The following is a 21,855-nucleotide window of genomic DNA, read 5'->3' as shown; positions in this document are numbered from 1 at the left end:
AGGCTTTGGGCACAATCAAGAGTTTTCAGTGGCTTGCCACAAAAGGAGAGTTCATTTTTTAAATCAAACAAAAAATTCTTTGGAATCAGTTTCCTCCGGGTGCTCCGGTTTCCTTCCACAGTCCAAAGATGCGCAGGTTAGGCTGATTGGCCATGCTAAGTTTCCCCTTAGTGTCCAAAGGTGTGCTGGTTAGGTGGTCTTATGGGGTTACGGGGATAGGGCAGAGAAGTGGGCCCCGGTGGGGTGCTCTTTCAGAGGGCCGGTGCAAACCCGACGGGCCGAATGACCTCCTTCTGCCCCTGTAGGAATTCTATGGATTCCACATTGCTCGTTCAATTTCACTAAAATCCAAATCAAATTAATCGTCCAAAACATTTCCAAGAATTTGCCAGAATGCAAAATCTCATAAAGCATCTCATCACCGTTGTTAATTTGGAATTCTTGAATATTATGCTGAATTACTTTATGTAACCAATTTACTGGGCATTTAAATTCAGCATTGGTGCACTGGATAATGTTGTGGATCGCTTTTAGTCGCACAGTTGCTACTGAGACAGAAGGTTTGGATTGAAATGTCACTCTCGAACTTTGACACAAAGTCAAAGCTAACACTCCAGTCAGTGTTGAGGGAGTGCTGAACATTTGTTCATGCTGCCTTTAAGATGGGATGTTAAACCAAGACTCCATCATCTCCCTCAAGTGTACATTGTGGTGATATGCCTGTAAGCAATATCACAGATGGATGCTGTGCGACCTACAACCAGTAGGTAGCGGTGCAGACACACCATGCGGTATCCAGACCATGGTCATGTGACCAGGGACTGCCATATAAGTGAAGACACATCCGGCCATCAGGAGATGGTTGTAGGGGATGGTAGTAAGACAGTGAACAGTCATGCTAGGTATAGTTCCAGAGGAGTACAAAGAAACTCCATGAGAACTTGCTCTGTAACAGATCGCTATCTTACCACGTGTGAGTCAATAAAGATCCTGCTTTGGACAAGTCTGGGTGTTTGGTGGATTCCTTTGCAAGGTATAGAAGACCAAACACAACACGTAATAGATCTATAGCATTATTTCAAAGGCCAAGAAGGGAGATATCCCTATTATCCTGACCAATATTGTTCCTAAATCAACATAACAAACCCAGATTGTTCATGTTTGTAGGAGCTTGCGATGTGCAAAATTGGCTGTCGCTTTCCCTTAATTGCAATGGTGATTACTCTTCAAAAGTACTTAATTGGCTGTAAAGTACTGTGGATATCCTGAGACCACGAAAGGTGCGATAGAAATGCAAATCTCTTTTTAAAAATCAAATTCTTATGACATATTCTACAAATAAGGTAAGTGCCGCCACAGTCCCAGAGGACCATAGGCTGCTCTCCCCTTTGAGAGCTGACTGGTGGCGATTTAAGGGGCGGCAAGGTGGAATAGTGGTTAGCATGGCTGCCTCAAAGCGCCAGGGACCCGGGTTCATTTCCGGCCTTGGGTGACTGTGTGTGGAGATTGCACTTTCTCACCGTTTATGTGTGGGTTTCCTCCGGGTGCTCCAGTTTCCTCCCACAGTCCAAAGATGTGCAGGTTAGGTGGATTGCTCCTTAGAGTCCAAAAAATTAGGTGGGTTTAAGGGGATAGAGAAGGATGCTCCTTCGGAGCGTCAGTGCAGACTCGATGGGTCGAATAGCTTCCTTTTGCATGTAGGTATTCTAGGATTCTATTTTATGATTAACCTGAGGGTCACCACATCTCAAGTCAGTGGGCTGAGGAAATTTGAGAAGGCAGGACCTTGATGAATAACCTCAGCTGGGATTGAACCCATGCTGTTGGCTTGGCTCCACGTCACGAACCAGCCGTTCAACCAACTGAGCTACCTGACCCTGTATTCTCTAAATATCAATGAATCTTATATCTCAATGCAGTGTGGTGTTAACTTATTGTATTGATATTGTGAAAAATGATGTAATTTTTCATTTGATACCTTACTTTGAAAGTTGACTTTTTTATTGCGTTCTCAAACTGAAAAATAAAACACTTGAAAATGAAAATCGCTTATTGTCACGAGTAGACTTCAATGAAGTTACTGTGAAAAGCCCCTAGTCGACACATTCCGGCGCCTGTTCGGGGAAGCTGGTACGGGAATTGAACCGTGCTGCCGGCCTGCCTTGGTCTGCTTTAAAAGCCAGCGATTTAGCCCAGTGTGCTAAACCAGCCCCTTGCATACTTGCATACAATAGATATTTCAAATTGGTGGCTTAGTATTTCCTAAGTTAATACTCAAATAAATTAATACCCAAAGTCTATGGAGACCTCAGTCCGGGTGCACATCACTTCTGATGTTATAATCCTTGTTGTCATTCCTTTGCAAAACTTGCACGAGCTTCGAGAGCTGTTTGCAATTCAGACAGACATCTATTTATGATGAGAGCGCCATATTATGTTCATGCACTGCACTTATTGTAGCAAAATGTCAACATAAGGAACAACACACAACCAGGGTGTCACATTTGACTCCGTTCCATCCTAGTTTCTGCCATTACCAAGATTGTCTATTTCCTCTCCATAGCATTGCCCAACCCTACCTCACATCACCTGCTGCTGAAACCCTCACTCATGCCTTTGTTACCTCTAACCTTGACTACTCCAATGAACTGCTGACACATCTGCCGCATTCTACCTTTCGTACCTTTCAGGTTGCCCATAACTCTGCTGTCCGTGCCTTAATTTGCACCTCTGTGTCGGCTGAATTACATTGGCCCCTGGTCAAGCAATGCCTCAGTTTCCAGGCCAGGATTCTCTGTTTGGGAGACGATGGTACAGATTCTCCGTTTCTGGGGATGAGAAAAATATCAGCCATGATTGAACGGCGGAGCAGACTCGATGGGCCGAGTGGCCTATTTCTGCTCCTATGTCTTATGGTCTTATGGTTTCTGAGGCTAAGTACGGAGGATCTGTGGCGTTTTATGTGGAAAAAATCGGCGCCGGTGACTCCATCCTCCACAAAATAAATGGCCGGAAAATGGCGGGTCCGTGGCCACACATGCGCACGTTTACAACGTGCAGTGGCCACGCCGTACAACATGGCGCCGGCCGTGCGCGGACCCGACCTGCCAGATAATGCCTCCCCCCTCGCCAGCCGCTGGCCATCGCCCACCAGGTCCCTCAGCCCTCGGGGAAGCCCCCTCCCCAGCCAGCAGCACGGCTGCCGCCTGACTGTGGCAGCACTCGGCACAGTCCGCAGCCACCACGCCGGGTTCCCGCCCGGCTGAGACCACATGTCAAACACGCGGCCAGGAATTCAGCCCATCGGGGGCGGAGCGTCAGGGAGTGCCTTCAGGTGACGCGCTGAGGTCATCCCAACGGCGTGTGGCGCATGCCAAGTTGACGTGTTTCGGAGGGGGCGGAGCATATGAAACCTGCATCAAACAGGCACCGTCCCCGATTTTGCCGTCCAAAGGGATCCTCCGCCAATCGTCAATTACAAATTCGGTGTGTGGGAATGGAGAATCCAGCCTTATGTTCTCCTGCCGGAGCTGAATAGCACCAGTTTTACGATCCCAATGTGGTTGTAAAGCTGCATACAATTTGGTGTCCCACGCCATCCAAATTTATGCATGGTATGGGATATGAGGAATTCCCAGGGAATCCCGATATCGGGCCGCTATCTTGAGCACAGTCCTGCGGCTAAGACCCCCCCCACAACAAATCGGCCACGACCCCCTCTCCAGACTACAAATTGGCCTTGAGCCCCCCACCACAAGCCAGTCCCAAACACCTGGATTGCCCGGGTGACCCCCCCCCACCCCCAAGTACAGGGGTGACCCAACACGTCCCCCACCTCCAGGGACCCCAGCAATAGGGGGACCCCTCCCGGGACCTCGGTAATACAGGGACCCACACACAGCGACCCCTGAAATTGGCAGACCCCGTCACAGGGATACCCTGCCTAAAGGAGCTCCCTCCACTGAAGCCCCCCCCCCCCTCCCCCCACACGCACACCCCTTCCCCCAAACGCAGACCCCATCCTCCGGAAAGAGAGCCCTGTCTGGAAGCTAGAGAGCAGTTCAGACAGAGGCGGTGGGAAGCATTTTAACTGTAAAACTTATCTTGCAGCTCCACATGTTTATTGCTCGAAGGAGAGCATCTGTGCCTGATTCTGGTTGCCACGGATATTTGTGTGTGGGGAGGGTCTTTGTGTGGGGAGGGATCTGTGGAGGGGGTTCCTTTAGGCAGGGGGTACTCCTAATACAGGGGTCCCTGTGGGGAGTCCTCCTATTACAGGAGTCCCTGTGTGGGTTTTCTCCGGGTGCTCTGGTTCCCTCCCACAAGTCCCGAGAGATGTGCTAGTTAGGTGAATTGGACATTTTGAATTCTCCCTCTGTGTACCCGAACAGGCGCCGGAGTGTGGTGACTAGGGGATTTTCACAGTAACTTCATTGCACTGTAAATGTAAGCCTATCTGTGACACTGACAAAGATTATTATTCACAAATTATGTTTTAAGTCAGAGCTTAGAAGATGGAACATGTCAGACCATAGAACATAGAACATTGAACTGTACAGCACAGTACAGGCTCTTCGGCCCACAATGTTGTGCCGAACTAGTCTGAAACTAAGATCAAATCAACCAACTCCCAATCATTCTAGTGCACTCCATATGCCTATCCAATAACCGCTTTAAAGTTCCTAAAGTGTCCGACTCCACTACCATAGCTGGGAGTGCGTTCCACGCCCCAACCACTCTCTGAGTAAAGAACCTACCTCTGGTATCCCTCCTATATCTTCCACCATGAACCTTATAGTTATGCCCCCTTGTAACAGCTACATCCAGCCGAGGAACACTATAGGCTTTCTTCATGGCTCTATCCACTTGGGCGGCAACTTTCAGAGATCTATGGACATGAACTCCGAGGTCTCTCTCCTCCTCCACATTCTTCAGAACCCTGCCGTTAACCCTGTAATCCGCATTCAAATTTGTCCTCCCAAAATGAATCACCTCACACTTATCAGGGTTAAACTCCATCTGCCACTTTTCAGCCCAGCTCTGCATCCTATCAATGTCTCTTTGCAGCCTACAACAGCCCTCCACATTATCCACTACTCCGCCAATCTTGGTGTCATCAGCAAATTTACTAACCCAACCTTCAACTCCATCATCCAAGTCATTGATAAAAATCACAAATAGCAGAGGACCCAGCACTTATCCCTGTGGTACACCACTGGTGACTGGGCTCCAGGATGAAAATTTACCATCGACCACCACCCTCTGTCTTATATCTGACAGCCAGTTACTGATCCAATTGGCCAAATTTCCCTCTATGTCATGCCTCCTTACTTTCTGCATGAGCCGACCATGAGGCACCAGTATTTCCAAGTATGTGAATCATAGAATCCCTACAGCGCAGAAGGAGGCCATTCGGCCCTTTGAGTCTGCACCAACCCTCTGAAAGAACACTCGACCCAAGCCCACTCCCCACCCTATCACATCATAACTTAACCTTCTTATCCCACCCAGTAAGGGGCAATTTAGTATGGCCAATACATCTAACCTGCACATCTCTGGCTGTGGGAGGAAACTGGAGCCCCCGGAGGAAACCCATGCAGACACAGGAGAACGTGCAAGCTTCACACAGACAGTCACCCAAGGTCGGATTTGAACCCTGGTCCCTGGTGCCATGAGGCAGCAGTGCTAACCACTATCCCACTGTGTCGCCTCTCTGTTAGAGAGATTTAATGACATTGTATAGAAATTCAGAAACATTGATCTGTGTATCAAAAGCAACAGCAATAACAACTGGTAGGAACTTGAATGTGCTGAAATATCCCAAGTTGCTTCAGAGGCACATTGTCAAACAGGAGTCAGTCGGGAAAGTGGTCAAATACTTACGTTTTTAAGACGTTCTTAAATGGAGCAGGAAAAAGGGACAAAGTGGGGAGAGGTTTAGGGCGGGAATTTCAGAGCTTCGGACTTTGGCAGCAGAGGGCCCGCCTACCAATGATGGTACTGTTAAAATCAGCGCTGCTCAAGAGGCCAGAACTGGATGAGGGCAGTTATCTTGGTGGATTGTAGGGTTGGAGACGTTTATAGAAATGGGGAGCAAAGACACTGGGGGACTTGAAAACAAGGATGAGCTTTTCAAAATCTAGACAATGCTTAACACAGGTTAATGGGACTTAGTCTGGGCAAGGATCCAGGTAACTGGGTCTTAAAGGACCTCGAGTTTACAGAGGGTGGAAAGTAAAAGGCCAGGCAGGAGTGCATTGGAATAGTCAAGACGGAATTTAACAACAACTTGGATAAGGGCATCAGTACCAGATGAGCTGAGTGGAGTAGAGCCAAGTGAAATTATGGAGGTGGAAATTGGCATGCAGTCTTGGTGACTTGATGTGTTCTTTGCAGGATTGAAAATGCCAGCAGGATTGGAAACATTCTGGTTCAGTGTCAAGACAGTTGCCAGGGTGAGGGATGGGATCAGTGGCTAGGGAGCAGAATTTGTGGCAGGCGCCAAAAATAATGACTTCAGTTATTGGGGAGTAGGACATGATGAACTCAGAGGGCATGAGGTGTAAGAGGACAGAAACTCGAGGTATATGGAAGTCCAGGCAGGAGTGAGGACAGGCATAGAGGACGTTTGGCACAGGGTGAGCTGGTCAATTCATCTCAATCACAGAGCAGACCAGGAGTTCCTGACATTTTGGCTGGAATTCTCTGGTTGTTCTCTGGTCCCACCGGCAGCAGATCCCCATCCATGGGTTTCCCACGGTGTGGGGTGGCTTAAATCAGAAATCCCATTGACAGTGGGGGGAACAGAGGATTCCACTACCAGTGGAAGTGATGATAGACAGCTGACGTGGGAGTGTCCCTTTAAGAAATGTTTTTGTCTTATCACATGGCTTCAGTGATGTCATTGTGTGGGTGGGGCTGGGCTGTGGCTCTGTGGGTTTTACTTTCGCTTTGCGTTTGGACTGGTTTCGAACTGCACATGTTTAAAGGAGATAATTGCTTTCTGAAAGGAATTTAAACCTGCTGTTTGAAAAGGGGAACAGAGTATCAGTAACAAGTCTGATACTGGTAAGAATTCCACGTGCTGGGCCACACCTTTGAAAAGGGGTTTCTGGTTTTACTTGGATTTTGTTATTGAATTGGAACAGTTAAGGGGGAATTCATTATACATAGATTACTGTAGCTGTGTGGGGTCTTTATGTTTATAGTTGGTAAAAAATCTTTACTGTGTGTCTTTACACAAATGGTAACTAAATTCGTAGAATAAAGCTTGTTTTTTGATTAAAAGCGCTTGAGAACTCTATTGAATAACACCTGAAAGGCAGGCTCTTGTGCTCATCCTACCCAAATTCAATGAACAGTTGTAGGTCAGGTGAACTCCATGATATACCTTGGAGTTTTTTAAACCCTGGCCCATAACAGAGCCTTGACCCAAACAGGGAACAAGGTCACGTGAGATGATAAGCCACGAATATGTGAAGGAGAGTTTATTTCGAGGGAGCGATTGAGGGAGAAAAAGAGGGAAATTAACTCAGAGGTAAAAGAGCATGAAGTTTGTGTGGAGTAAAGATCCATTTGCTCTGTTCCAGCGACAAGCTATAGATCCAACCTTTGGATGCCAAACCTTACCACGCTAGTCCAGTTCCACATTAACCATCCATCATATCTGTGGTCTCCCCTCAGCAAGAATGAACATTTAGTGCCAATTAGTGTAAAACTGTGGATGATTTTGGATTGATCAAACTCAGTTTGGGAAGACAACGAGAGATATCACCCTGGGATGGATCTGAACCCGAGGGATATGGAATCTGGCGTTCCAAGCCAATATATTATCCAGTACATATACTAAAGTCCAGGTTTCAGGCCCACTTCTATTAAGGACAGAATTTGGGGAGGAGATCAATGGGGGTTCTGAAATTCAAGGGAACTCTGATCCATCATGTTCCTATTACTTCAGTTCTGCAGTGGCAAATTTCAATTGAACTGGGTGTGTGCTCACAGTGCCCATCCTATCACCATACTGAAAATAACGTGGTGCGACATTTTAAAATTAGAGCTGGACCATTCAGGAGTGAAACAGGAATCTTTTTTTCATGGAGGGTAGAAAAAGATCCGGAATTCTTTCCCTCAAAAGGCTGCGGATGCTGTGTGAATTGAAATTTTCAAGAGTATGATCAATGGACATCAAGGGACTGAATCAAGGTAGGGAGACAAGGTACAGAGCAGCCACTCCTAGTGGAGTTGGATCGAGGGTTGAAAAACTTACATCTGTTATTACGTTCTTACCTGGGATCCAGCCACACACACTTTCAATAGGTCCAGAGGTATCTACATCAGCAAGTAGACATATGTGATGGTCTGAGCCACATTTGGGTCCCATAAAAAATGTTGAATAATAATCGATAACCCTTCATGTCTGTGTCTGCCATTTGGGCAATGCCTTTCAATAAGTTTGTAATTGCTACCTGCCTTTGCCCAGCAGCTTTCTTTTCTTGGATGATCAAGTGGCACTTTGAGATTTGGACTGTTGTATTGTGTGAGATAGTAAGCCTCGGATATGTGAAGGACAGTATGTATGGAGGGAGCGATTGAGGGAGGATAAGAGGGAAATGACCTTGAGGTAAGAGAGTATGATGTTTGTGTGAAATGAAATACATAATAGGGCGAACATAAAATACACAATGTAATTACAGAGAAACAGGCATCGTGTGAAGCATACAGGAGTTTAGTACTACTCGGTAAAGAAGATGTGTGAAGAGATCAGATCAGTCTATATGAGGATTGGTTCGGAGTCTGGTAACAGCAGTGAAGAAACTGTTTTTAAAACTGTTTGTGTGTGTTCTCAGACTTTTGTATCTCCTGCCCGATGGAAGAAGTTGAAAGAGTGAATAAAGCAGGTGGGAGGGGTCTTAGATTATGCTGCTCGCTTTCCCAAGGCAGCGGGAGGTGTAGATAGAGTCAATGGATGGGAGGCGGGTTTGTGTTCCTGAGGAGCTCTGGGTTTGAGTCTCACCCCTGGACCTGATGGCCAAGGGAGCTACATTCACAATGCGGCCGAACAGTTTAAATATCAAAATCCTTCCGACCATGCCAGTGGCTGGCGGTAAGAGTGGGAGAGACTCCTGCCCATGCTCGATGTGTGGTGGTGTCCCTCAACCTATAAGCCTCTGGTGACAAGTTAGCAGGAAACAAACGTGTGATGGGAACAGATGTAAGTCTGTCTTGTGTACCACTAACAACAAGGACAACATAGATGAACTCAGTCTCCATTTTGACAACATATGCTGAGTTATTATTGCTATGCACACAAAGAAACTGCACATCCAGCATAGGAATTTTAATATTTTTAGACTGGTAATTGCCTTTGTCAAGATAGCGCATAGTGATATTTTCAGCCTGTCCCTTCATGCCTTTGTTACTAATATAGCACCAAAGGACCGATACCTCAAACACCTTTTAAAAAAAACACCATTTAAGTTTGCATGTGCACATTAGGTTAAACAACAGATGGCATCTACATCCATCAGCTCAACATCAATTCATGGCTGTAAACCTCTCAGAAATATGTTGCTGATCATCTGTTTCCCTGAGAGGTGCTGATGTCTAAGCAAGGAATTCATGTATCACGAATGGTGATGACACAACGGAATAAGTTCAGCGTGTGATGTGGTGCCCCCATTCATCACATTCCAACATGCTGCCAACAGGAGTGTCTCCGATTTTATGAGGGTCTGATTTACATTTTGCAGGTACAGAGCTGAATGATGGGCGGTGGCATTCCATTCAGTTCAATGCAAGAAGGAATCAAGTCAGCATCACGCTGGACAATCATGCTGCCTCGACTGTTCATTCAACTGTGCAGATCATTTCAGGAAACAGTTACTATTTCGGAGGTAAGACCCTAACCTTAACCCTTGTTCCACATCTGTTAATTAGGCATATTGGTTATTTGATTTAATATATTCATTTTGGAAGCAAAAACAGGAAGGCAGATTACTATCTGAATGGTTGTAAATTGGGAGAGGTGAGTGTGCAGCGGGACCTGGGTGTCCTTGTGCACCATTCGCTGAAGGTAAGCATGCAGGTGCAGCAGGCGGTAAAGAAGGCTCATGGTATGTTGGCCTTCATTGCAAGAGGTTTTGTGTATAGAAGCAGGGATGCGTTGCTGCAATTGTACAGGCCCTTGGTGAGGCCACACTTGGAGTATTGTGTGCAGTTTTGGTCTCCTTCTCTGAGGAAGGATGTTCTTGCTCTCGAGGGAGTGCAGCGAAGGTTTACCAAACTGATTCCAGGGATGGCGGGACTGTTATATGAGGAGAGATTGACTAGGTTGGGATTGTTCTCACTGGAGTTGGAAGAATGAGGGGGGATCTCATAGAGACTTATGAAATTCTAACAGGGCTAGACAGGGTAGATGCAGGGACGATGTTACCAATGATAGATGTATCCAGAACCAGGGGTCACAGCCTGAGGATTCAGGGTAAACCATTTTGGACTGAGATAAGGAGACCCTTCTTCACACAAAGAGTGGTGAGCCTGTGGAATTCATTACCACAGGAAGTAGTTGATGCTAAAACTTTGAATATATTCAAGAGGCGACTGGATATAGCACTTGGGGAGAATGGGATCAAAGGCCATGGGGAGAAAGCAGGATTAGGCTATTGAGTTGGATGATCAGCTATGATCGTGATGAATGGCGGAGCAGGCTCGAAGGACCAAAAGGCCTCCTCCTCCTCCTCCTACCTTCTATGTACGTATCTCTGTATATTACTTTATTATAACATTGCGAATCAGCAACATCCAACCTAGACCCTTCTATTCAAATTCACTTTAGCAAAGGTTTCCACTCTTTCCACAGGCCATCTTACCTATTTACCGAATAGCCTAAGGGAAATTTCTCAGTCTCTTCTTAAACCCCAGCACTAATCCAATTCCTATTTCCCATCATTTATGTATTCAATAAGTCAGCAGAATTTTTTTTTCACACAGCGGGTGCTCATGATCAGAAGAGCACTCACTGCCTGAAAGGGTGATTGAATCAGATTTCACAGTATTTTCTAAATGGCAATCGGACATGTGCTTGAAGAGAACTAATTTACAGGGTTCTGGTGAAAAAGCTGGGGCATGCGATGAAATGAGACAGCTCTTTCAAAGAGCCTGTGCCGACAATGGGCAGAGTGGCCCCCTTGTGTGCGGGAAGATTCTACACGTCTATGATTCCATTATTCTAATCTAGCTGGTATTTTGCTGTAGCGATGCTGCCTTTGTCCAACACAAAACGCATTGCATTCCGAAGAATATTTCGGTCAACACTTATCCCTTCTGTCCTATTTCCTAACCCGATGTTTATCAGCTTTAACTGACCCGACTTTAACTCTTTCTCCTCAGGTCTCTTTCACATTCCCACTATTCTGTGTATTGGGGTGGAGGATGTGATTATCTCTCACAAAAATGTTAATGAAAACGCAGGCTCTGTGGAAAGTGTATCCATGATATTATGGTGATATTATGGTTTTGCTTTATTTTAATGATCCCCAGCTTCCCTTCACTTTTATTAAATGTATAATCTCATTCCTTCATTCAGTATTCACATTAAAGGTACAGAAATTGGCCAATTCAGAACTTGCACTGCAGAAGGAAGCCATTTGGCCCATCATGCCTGGCCTGACTGTTTGCAACAGCTGTCCATTTGGACCCACTTCACTGCTTTTTCCTCATAGTTTTGTGAATGTTTCCTTTTCAGGTATCTACCCGTGGCCTCCCTATTACTCCTTTGCCACATGACCTCCTGCCGTACAGTGCTGATTCTCAGAACCCACAGGTTATGTATACAGGGCAAGGTGTGGTTCATATTCCACTGTGAATGTAGCCGCAACAAAAATCAACCATTGCCGCAGCTTGTCAAGCAGCCATGATGCTAAGCATACTGCTGACTGCCTCCTGTGAACTTAGCGCCACAGGTCGTATGGGTGCCCCCCCCCCCCCCCCCCCTCACCCTAGACAACCCAGCAACAGGATGATGCAAGCAGCGTCACCCTGTTGGCTGTGGTTAATGTGTGTGGGGAGTGGAGTGCTAATATGCGGCTGCAGCTTGTCAGCCTCTCGAGTGGCAATCCCGACCCTGGTGAATCCGACACCGTTTTCCCTTGGAATCGATCATCTTCTACATGGCGACGGTGCTACTCCCTCACCCCGATGAAAAACCAGCGCTTGAATTATTTCACACTTTCAGCATTTGAAAGACATACATCCCCTGTCAATTTAATTTCGTCCAAAGGAAGGGATTGATGAAGGTTACTTAAGAATCAAGATAATTGCATTTCATTGTAGGCCTTCAGAACCTGATGCCTAATCCATTCAGGACAAATCAATTTCCTGAATGGGATTTCACCCTTATTAGCAATGGACGCTAATTAGCCTGACTCCAGAGTTTCGTGCTCCAGCACCCACACCTAAACCAGGACAACATTGGAGATGCTTCTGATGCAATTCAGACATAGGAGGTTGGAGCCTCAAATTGACCACTCTGTGTTGTTCCCCTGCTTTTTGGTTGGTCTCTAAGCCCCATTCTTCAATTTGTGGCCTAGAAGATGGGTGAGACGATTATTGCACATTTCCATGGGTTTCAGTACCATCATTCTTGGAACAACTCTTCAAAATGAAGATTGCAAAATTCAACAAAGGGATACTTTTCCTTCCTTTAGCCACGAGGGAAAGCTTTTCAATGAATGTTCGTTGAGACAGAGGGTGAATTTACAGATGGGGGGGCATGTTGCCCCCCCTTTCAGCCACTCCATCCTTGTAAAAGTCAGTCAGTCTTAAGCCCCCCAACTTTATGTGGGCTGCCCTGCAGCGCTAATATGCTGGGGGTGGACTTAATAAGTTGAGAGAGGGGCTTCCACCCGTCAGACACAGGGGGAGGGATTCTCTCAGCCCGGGGCCGGGCCGGAGAATCCCCGCGACCGGGCCACGCCACCCCGACGCCGGCGTGTTTGGCGCGGCGCCGTTCGCGGGCCGCTCTACGTGGCCGGACCGCCGATTCTCGGCCCGGGATGAGCTGAGCGGCCGCAGTTAAAATGCTGAGTCCCGCCAGCGCCTTCCACACCTGCCCGCAGCCAGGGGTAACTCTGCGTGCAAAGGTCAGGTTGCGGCCTGTGGGGGGGGCGGGCTCCGACCCCGGGAGGGGCCTCCGATGCGGCCTGGCCCGCGATCAGGGCCCACCAATCGGCAGGCCGGCCCCTCTGTCCCCCGGCCTCTTTTCCTACGCGCCGGACCCTGTACTGCTGCGCCATGTTGCGTCGGGGCCGGCGCGTTGAAGGAGGCCACCGCGCGTTGGCGCCGGCGCCACTGCGCATGCGCGAATCCCGTGGCGCACAGTTCACGCCGGGATCGGCAGCTGGAGCGGCGTGAACTGCTCCAGCGCCATGCTGGCCCCCTGTAGGGGCTAGAATTACTCCTGACAACGGCTCATTCATGACGGCATTTACAACGGCGTGGACACTCTGCCGGGGAATGGGAGTATCCCACCCAGGAAGTCCTTCCCTACTTGGGAGCTGGCAGCCAATTAGATTGGCTGGCAGAGTCTCCACAGTGCCAGAAGCACAAAGTGGCTACTGCTGAGATTACAAGGAGCCCCAAGAAGATTACCGCAGAAATGCCGCATTTAAATAATTCTGGAGATTTGGGTGAGGATGGATTGAGGACCCTATCGAGGAGGGGAGAGAAGGGTTGGGGTTTGACTTTTAGAGGGCAGGGGAATGCATAAAACGAGGGTACCATCTTGGCATTGGGGGAGTCCCTCTGATGGGCACAGAGGAACCCCACCCTACCTTCAAGCCTTTTGCCCAAGGCAACAAACCTGACCAGCTAGACCCCTTCCTTTCACTATCCCCAGCCACATACATTATTGCAGAGAATTTGGGATGAGGGCCTTTGGCCAATGAGTGGCCAGTTAAAGGGCCTTCTTTGATCCAAGGCTGGTTGGGCTGTCTGATACCTTAGCTGTCCACCATGTTGTGAGGCATATCCCGAGGGTGGGCAGGAAGTTGGCTACCCATTTTATTTTCCATGCCCTGTAGTCTTCAAATATGATGGCTGGTGGCTGTAAAACCCCTCCCCCACCCCCTCCCGCATAGGTTTCTGATTCAAAATATCTAACGGAACACAGCAAAACAGGTGAACTATGTGGGACAACCAACTAAAGCATGAACAGCAAAGACTGCTTGCTATCATGAATCTCCGAGAGCAATTTCACACAGTGAGAAGTATGAATCCTCTTCTGCAGCTTCGGAACTTGTAGTTTCTTCGCTGGTTTGCTGAAGCTGAAAATAAAACATTTATAATGTGCGTTAAATAAAAACATACCAACGGCAAAGCGAATTCATTGCTCCAATTGTGATTCATCCTGGGAAAACATTTCAAATGACTTTCACGATGCAACTGGTTTCTCAGCAACTTTATAATGTATGCCAGTTATTGTTCTTTTACTTCTATTAAATTTCTTAGCGACAGGCATTGGCAATTGTCAAAGCACTATAATGGAATATCATTATCTCTTACGTACATTGGACTCACAACAATACAGAAGATTGTTTCTTGATTGTTCTTGTTGCCAACCACAAATGTAAAGAATTACTAATTCCAATGCCTTTGATATATGACTGCTGTCACACACAGAGCTATTGCCTTTGCTTATGATATTCTTAACTAATTTTTATGCATGTGTTGTGTCCCTAAGGCTGCCCTGGAAGTGTCAGAAATGCTGGATGTTCAAATCCCTATGGTGCTTTTCATGGCTGCATGCGACTCATCTTCATAGACAATCAGCCAGCAGACCTCATTCTGGTGCAGCAAGGCTTACGGGGAAACTTCAGTGACCTTCAAATAGACCTGTGTGGTATTGTGGACAGGTAACCGTACCCCCTTGTGTTACATACTGAGTGGATAACTGTGCTTTGTGATGGTTCAAAACAGTGAATGGAATAGAAGTCATCCAAAATAGCACCACAGTGAATTACCAACACAAAAGTCAAAGATCAACTGCAGAGCTTGATCATCAAAAACCAATAATGCATTGTGTGGAAACCTCCTGGAACAAGGTGGCTTTATTTCTCCTGTTTGTACTTTGGAAATGGAGGTTACAAGTTTTTGATACCTATTCCGAGTGGGGGAATGGGCTGCTGGACCTGGGATGTTAGAAAAACACCAATGAACTGATAGTGGTAGACGTCTGGGCCTGTTGCCATAGGTACAGTTAATTACTCAATGTAGAAAGGTGTAGCAACATTTACATTTGCTACAAGCCTTCGGCCTTCATTCATTTTGACTTAGGCATTTGTAGATGATCATTGTTGCTGGTGTGCCTCTGATGAAAGGTAGATTAATGAAAGGATCTGACTGTGCTTAATGCTGGGCTGCATTTTAGGTGCCCCGGCCAAGTGCTTTCATTGGTTGGGGGATGGGGCAGAGGGTAGGTACTCCACCCCCACACACCACACCAGTGAGGGGCAGAAATCACGCTCAGTCCATGTTTAACCCGTCCATAACGCAGTATGGCTGTGGGGTTACTTGATCGGAATATGACACATTTCAGAAGAAACACTTCCAAATATTTTTCCTTCTGCTTCATCAGTCTGTTGCAATGAAAACTAGGATTGGATTCTGGGGTTTAAATAGGGAACCACAAAACAAAAGACTTGCCCACAGAGAGGAGCTGTTAATGCTCATGAAACACAATGGGAAGGATCCTGCACGCCACCCCACCCGTTTTCTGGTGCGACACGGACCCCCTAGGCGGGATTCTCATCCCAGCAGCCGGCCAATGGGGTTTCCCATTTTGGCACCTCCACGCCGTCAGGAAATCCGGGGACGTAAGTGCGCTGCCGGCAAAACAAAGGATCCTGTCAATGGAGAATCCAGACCAGTGTTTGGGTGCATGCGGGTACGTGTGTGCCTGCATAGGCATTGGTCTCTCTCCCTGATGTTTGGGCCAGCTGGATAATCTGCAGAGACTCCTCTTTGTCTTGCTTCCATTATCATGTGCAGTTATCCTAGGTAACACCAAGATGTCCTCGCGTATTGTCCCTTAAAGGGGCCAAACCTCCACATTGTGCATAGGGCTGGTTTAGTACAACGGGCTAAACAGCTGACTTGTAATGCAGAACAATGCCAGCAGCGCGGGTTCAATTCCCGTACCGGCCTCCCCGAAGCGGTGCCAGAATGTGGCGACTAGGGGCATTTCACAGTAACTTCATTGAAGCCTACTTGTGACAATAAGCGATTACTTTATTTATTTCATTATTATTATCACATCGTTATGGGAATGACTCACATTGCTCCATACCTACACATGAAAGAGCATAACCCAGGGAGCTGATAGCTGCTCTTCCTTGTGAATTGGACAATATTCTTGTTGTAACCCTCATGAGAGTCATCGGTGTGTGGACTGTCAGGTTCCCGTGAGAGCTTCCCCGTTAAGGGGCGGGGCTTTCCCCTAACAAGGAAAGCCAACCACACATAAAAACCCTGATCCGGATGTAGGTCAGGGCAGCAGACCCTTCGGGGATTGGAGTTGTATAGTGTGTTTTAATATGTGATTAAAACCTTGGTTACAATTCATCATCTCTTCCTTATGGTCGCTTTGTCTGGACCTAATAATATTCATGTGTTTCATATGTATTTCTTCAAAGGTAGTGTACACAGTAGATGAGGGGTAATTTTGTTCAAATTATAAACTATTTCATTCCATGGTAAAGTGAAGGGGCAGAATTGTAGTAATGATCAGACATAGTTTGATAATTTGATATATCTCCACATAATAATCTGAAAAAATGTGCATGATACTTGACCCCTGTTCAATGGACTATCTTGCTAGACTTATACTGGAAGTTCTCTCTGGAACTCTCTGCCTCAGAGAGAATTGAAAGCGGGGTCATTGACCATTTTCAAGGTGGAGGTGGATAGACACTTGTTCGGCAAAGGGATCAATGGTGATCGGGGGAAGATGAGAATGGGGAACTCGAAACACAAACACATCAGCCATGACCTTACTGAATGGCAGAGCAGGCTCGAGGGACCGAATGGCCTACTGCTGTTCCTATTTCAAATGTTCATGTGTCTCTCATGTTTGCTTAGCTCTTCACCTCAGTAATGGTACAGTCAAGTCTGTCACTTGACAGAAGGATTGGGTTCTGTTTTTATCTTTAGTGACAGCTTATTTTTTTGTCAACAACTGGCTAGCCACACACACACTGCAGTCCACCAGGGCAAACCTGGCAATTCCCGTAACAGCCTCCCCGAACAGGCGCTGGAATGTGGCGACTAGGGGTATTTCACAGTAACTTCATTTGAAGCCTACTTGTGACAATAAGCAATTTTCATTTCATTTCATTTTCATTTCATTCAATAATCGCAAAGCAGAATAATGCCCATGCTGAAAATCTGAAATAAAAATGTAAAAAGTTGGAAAAGACTCAGCAGATCAGGAAGCATCAGTGAAGAGAGAGACAATGTTTCCAGTTGATGGCCTTTCACCAGAAGTTGAGAATACCCTTGTTGGTTCAAATTAATGGGACTGCCACAGCGATGTAAATGTGAACTGTTACATCGACGCCAAATTGTCGTTTCTGCCAATTCCGGTATCCTTTTGCAAACTTCCGTAAAACCTGCTGACCATGTCGAATTGTGAATGGAACTAACTTCAGAGCTAAGCTGAGCTCAGAAACAGCATTTTTAACATATAATTGAACAGTCTACTCCCTCCTACTCAACAGCCCATCCACGCCACCACCCCCCCCCCCCCCCACCCACCCCAACACACACACACACACACACACAGAACACGTTTTCATCCTTCCATCCATGATGGCCCAGTGTGAAATCCAAAAATGTGACATCCATTAATCTGTTTGAAGTGGATAAAGGAATCATTGGACAACATCATGGGATAGCTTTCTACCCACTTCATCCATGATTGGGGCTTTATGTTAAAGATATGGATTCGGGGGTTCCAATTGGACTAACCTGTTGGGAACTGGGTGAGTGGGTAGTTAAGATGTTTGGATAATTTGCTCACTGACTTTCCTTCCTGTTTTCATGTGATCCTATCTTGTTCTTCTGAGCAGGGTGGCACATGCAGCATGATGCTATCATTTATATTTAAGGAAGGCTCAATACAGTAATTTGGCCCATATGGTCCATACCAGTGTTTATACTTCACATATAATTCCTCCCAATCCTCTCCATCTAACTCCATTGATATATCCTGCTACTCTTTTCTCCTCAGGTATATATTTAGCTTCTCTTTAAAGACATCTACGCTATTCATCTTATCTACTCCTGCTGCTACTAAGTTTCTCTATCTAATCACTCTCGGGGTAAAGAATTTCCTCTTGAATTTCCCACAGAATTCATTAGTGACTATCATGTTTCTTGCGCCGAGGTGTGGTCTTCTCCAATGGAAGTATCTTCACTACCACGTAGTAGACTGTTAAATAAGTTAAGAGCTCATGGTGTTAAGGATTAGATCCTGGCATGGATAGACGATTGGCTGACGGGCAGAAGGCAGAGAGTGGGGATAAAGGGGTCTTTTTCAGGATGACAGCCGGTGACTAGTGGTATGCCTCAGGGGCCGTTGCTGGGACCACAACTGTGCACAATATACATTAATGATCTGGAAGAAGGAACTGAAGGCACTGTTGCAAAGTTTGCAGATGATGCAAACATCTGTAGAGGGACAGGTAGTATTGAGGAAGCAGGCGGGCTGCAGAAGGACGTGGACAGGCTAGGAGAGTGGGCAAAGAAGTGGCAGATGGAATACAATGTGGAAAAGTGTGAGGTCATACACTTTGGAAGGAGAAATGGATGCATAGACTATTTTCTAAATGGGGAGATGCTTCGGAAATGAGAGGCACAAAGGGACTCTCCTTGTTCACGATCCACATAAGGTTAACGTGCAAGTTCAGTCGGCAGTTAGGAAGACAAATACAATGTTCGCATTCATGTCGAGAGGGCTAGAATACAAGAGCAGGAACGTACTTCTGAGGCTGTATGAGGCTCTGGTCAGACCCCATTTGGAGTATCGTGAGCAGTTTTGCTCCCCGCATAATGAAGAGCTTGTCGTATGAGGAACGGTTGAGGACTCTGGGTCTGTACTCGTTGGAGTTTAGAAGGATGAGGGGGGACCTTATTGAAACTTACAGATACTACGCGGCCTGGATAGAGTGGACGTGGAGAGGATGTTTCCACTTGTCGGAAAATCTAGAAGCAGAGGATACAATTTCAGACTAAAGTAACGCTCCTTTAAAACTGAGATGAGGAGGAATTTCTTCAGCTAGAGGGTGGTGAATCTGTGGAATTCTTTGAGGCAGAAGGCTGTGGAAGCCAAATCACTGAGTGTCTTAAGATAGAGAAAGATAGGTTCTTGATTAATAAGGGGATGAGGGGTTATGGGGAGAAGGCAGGAGAATGGGGATGAGAACAATATCAGCCTTGATTGAATGGCGGAGCAGACTCGATGGGCCGAGTGGCCTAATTCTGCTCCTATATTTTATGGCCTTATGGACTTACATCTACCTTATCGATCCCTTTCATAACCTTGAAAATCTTGAGGAGGCCACTATTGAGTTTAGTCTCTTCCAGAGGAAAGGGCCTTGGTCCGTACAATCGTTCCTTACAGCTGTAACCCTCAAGAGTATTGAAAGTCAAAGAGATCTAGGAGTACAGGTCCACAGATCACTGAAAGGGGCTACACAGGTGGAGAAGGTAGTCAAGAAGGCATACGGCATGCTTGCCTTCATTGGCCGGGGCATTGAGTATAAGAATTGGCAAGTCATGTTGCAGCTGTATAGAACCTTAGTTAGGCCACACTTGGAGTATAGTGTTCAATTCTGGTCGCCACACTACCAGAAGGATGTGGAGGCTTTAGAGAGGGTGCAGAAGAGATTTACCAGAATGTTGCCTGGTATGGAGGGCATAAGCTATGAGGAGCGATTGAATAAACTCGGTTTGTTCTCACTGGAACGAAGGAGGTTGAGGGGCGACCTGATAGAGGTATACAAAATTATGAGGGGCATAGACAGAGTGGATAGTCAGAGGCTTTTCCCCAGGGTAGAGGGGTCAATTACTAGGGGGCATAGGTTTAAGGTGAGAGGGGCAAAGTTTAGAGTAGATGTACGAGGCAAGTTTTTTACGCAGAGGGTAGTGGGTGCCTGGAACTCACTACCGGAGGAGGTAGTGGAGGCAGGGACGATAGGGACATTTAAGGGGCATCTTGACAAATATATGAATAGGATGGGAATAGAAGGATACGGACCCAGGAAGTGTAGAAGATTGTAGTTTAGTCGGGCAGTATGGTCGGCACGGGCTTGGAGGGCCGAAGGGCCTGTTCCTGTGCTGTACATTTCTTTGTTCTTTGTTCTTGTTCTTTGTTCTGGTATCACCCTTGTTAATCTCTTTTGCACCTTCTCCTGTGTCTCCCGATCCTATCTAATACAGGAGGACGAAAGCATAGTGCTCTAAGTATGGTCTAAACAAGGTTATGCAGACAGTTCGACATAACACTTCTGCGTTTGAAATCGCGATGGCAAGAAATGAACCAGGGCTTTGTTTGCTTCTGTGTGACCTGATTAGCCTGCTTTGCTGTTTTTAGTGAAGTATATCTGTTTAGTGCATACCTGTATTCCTTGGCCTCTTTCCTCCACAAACCAATTTCCTTCACTTGAGGAAGGAGCTGTGCTCTGAAAGCTAGTGACATCGAAACAAACCTGTTGGACTTTAACCTGGTGTTGTAAGACTTCTTACTGTACTCACCCCAGTCCAACGCCGGCATCTCCACATCACAATTTCCTTCAAGCAGAGAAAGTTAAGAGGAGATTTGATAGAGGTGCTCAATTGAAGAATTTAGGTATAAGGTGAAGCAGAAGTGTCAGTAACCAGTAAAAGTTAATTGACAAAATAAAACAGACAAAACATGAGGAAAAGATATTTTAGGCAGTGAGCTCTTTTGATCTGGAATGTATGTCTGAAGGTGGAAGCAGATTCAATACAGGAGAATTGGAGAAGTACCTCTCATGGAAACATTTACTAGGCCACAGGCAAAGAGCAAGTGAGTGCGATTAATTAGATGGGCAATTAGATGAGTGGGGTGGGTTTAGCTCAGTGGGCTAGGCAGCTGGTTTGTGATGCAGAACAAGGCCAGCAGCGCGGGTTCAATTCCCGTACCAGCTGAGATTTCTGAATTCTCCCTCTATGTATTGTGGATAGCACAATTGCTTCACAGCTCGAGGGTCCCAGGTTTGATTCTGGCTTGGGTCACTGTCTGTGTGGAGTCTGCACATCCTCCCCGTGTGTGCGTGGTTTCCTCCGGGTGCTCCGGGTTCCTCCCACAGTCCAAAGATGTGCAGGTTACGTGGATTGGCCATGATAAATTGCCCTTAGTGTCCAAATTTTCCCTTAGTGTTGGGTGAGGTTACTGGGTTATGGGGATAGGGTGGAGGTGTGGACCTTGGTAGGGTGCTCTTTCCACGAGCCGGTGCAGACTCGATGGGCCGAATGGCCTCCTTCTGCACTGTAAATTCTATGAAATAGTACCCGAACAGGAGCCGGAATGTGGCGACTGGGGGCTTTTCAAAGTAACTTCATTGCAGTGCAGCCTACTTGTGACAATAAAGATTATTTACATTTACATTTTTTGCATATCAAAGAGTCAACAAGGGATGGTTGGGATCAGGCCCTAAAAGCTGCATGTAGCTGTACTGGGAAGTGAAAGACTGCACGCCAGCACAAAGTCTACGTCAACTGGACTTTATGCAGTCGTGACCTCCTGAATGAGATACTTTTTGCTGCCACAGAGATGCG

The 21,855-nt window shown here is 46.6% G+C and overlaps 1 protein-coding gene across 2 annotated transcripts in view; it reads left to right on the top strand.

Annotated features, from left to right (window-relative positions):
* Window positions 1-21,855, top strand: part of LOC140387064 (contactin-associated protein-like 5) — a 1,365,877-nt gene that overhangs the window by 665,168 nt on the left and 678,854 nt on the right. For both annotated transcript variants that reach the window (XM_072470084.1, XM_072470077.1), the window contains exons 9-10: window positions 9,750-9,893; window positions 14,738-14,909. In XM_072470084.1, coding sequence (XP_072326185.1) covers window positions 9,750-9,893; window positions 14,738-14,909 — 316 coding nt within the window. The remainder of the gene's footprint in view (window positions 1-9,749; window positions 9,894-14,737; window positions 14,910-21,855) is intronic.

The sequence above is a fragment of the Scyliorhinus torazame genome, chromosome 2 (genome assembly GCF_047496885.1).
Source record: "Scyliorhinus torazame isolate Kashiwa2021f chromosome 2, sScyTor2.1, whole genome shotgun sequence".
Classification (NCBI taxonomy): domain Eukaryota; kingdom Metazoa; phylum Chordata; class Chondrichthyes; order Carcharhiniformes; family Scyliorhinidae; genus Scyliorhinus; species Scyliorhinus torazame.
The sequence above is the reverse complement of the archived record's forward strand: the minus strand, read 5'-3'. Positions and strand labels throughout refer to the sequence as shown.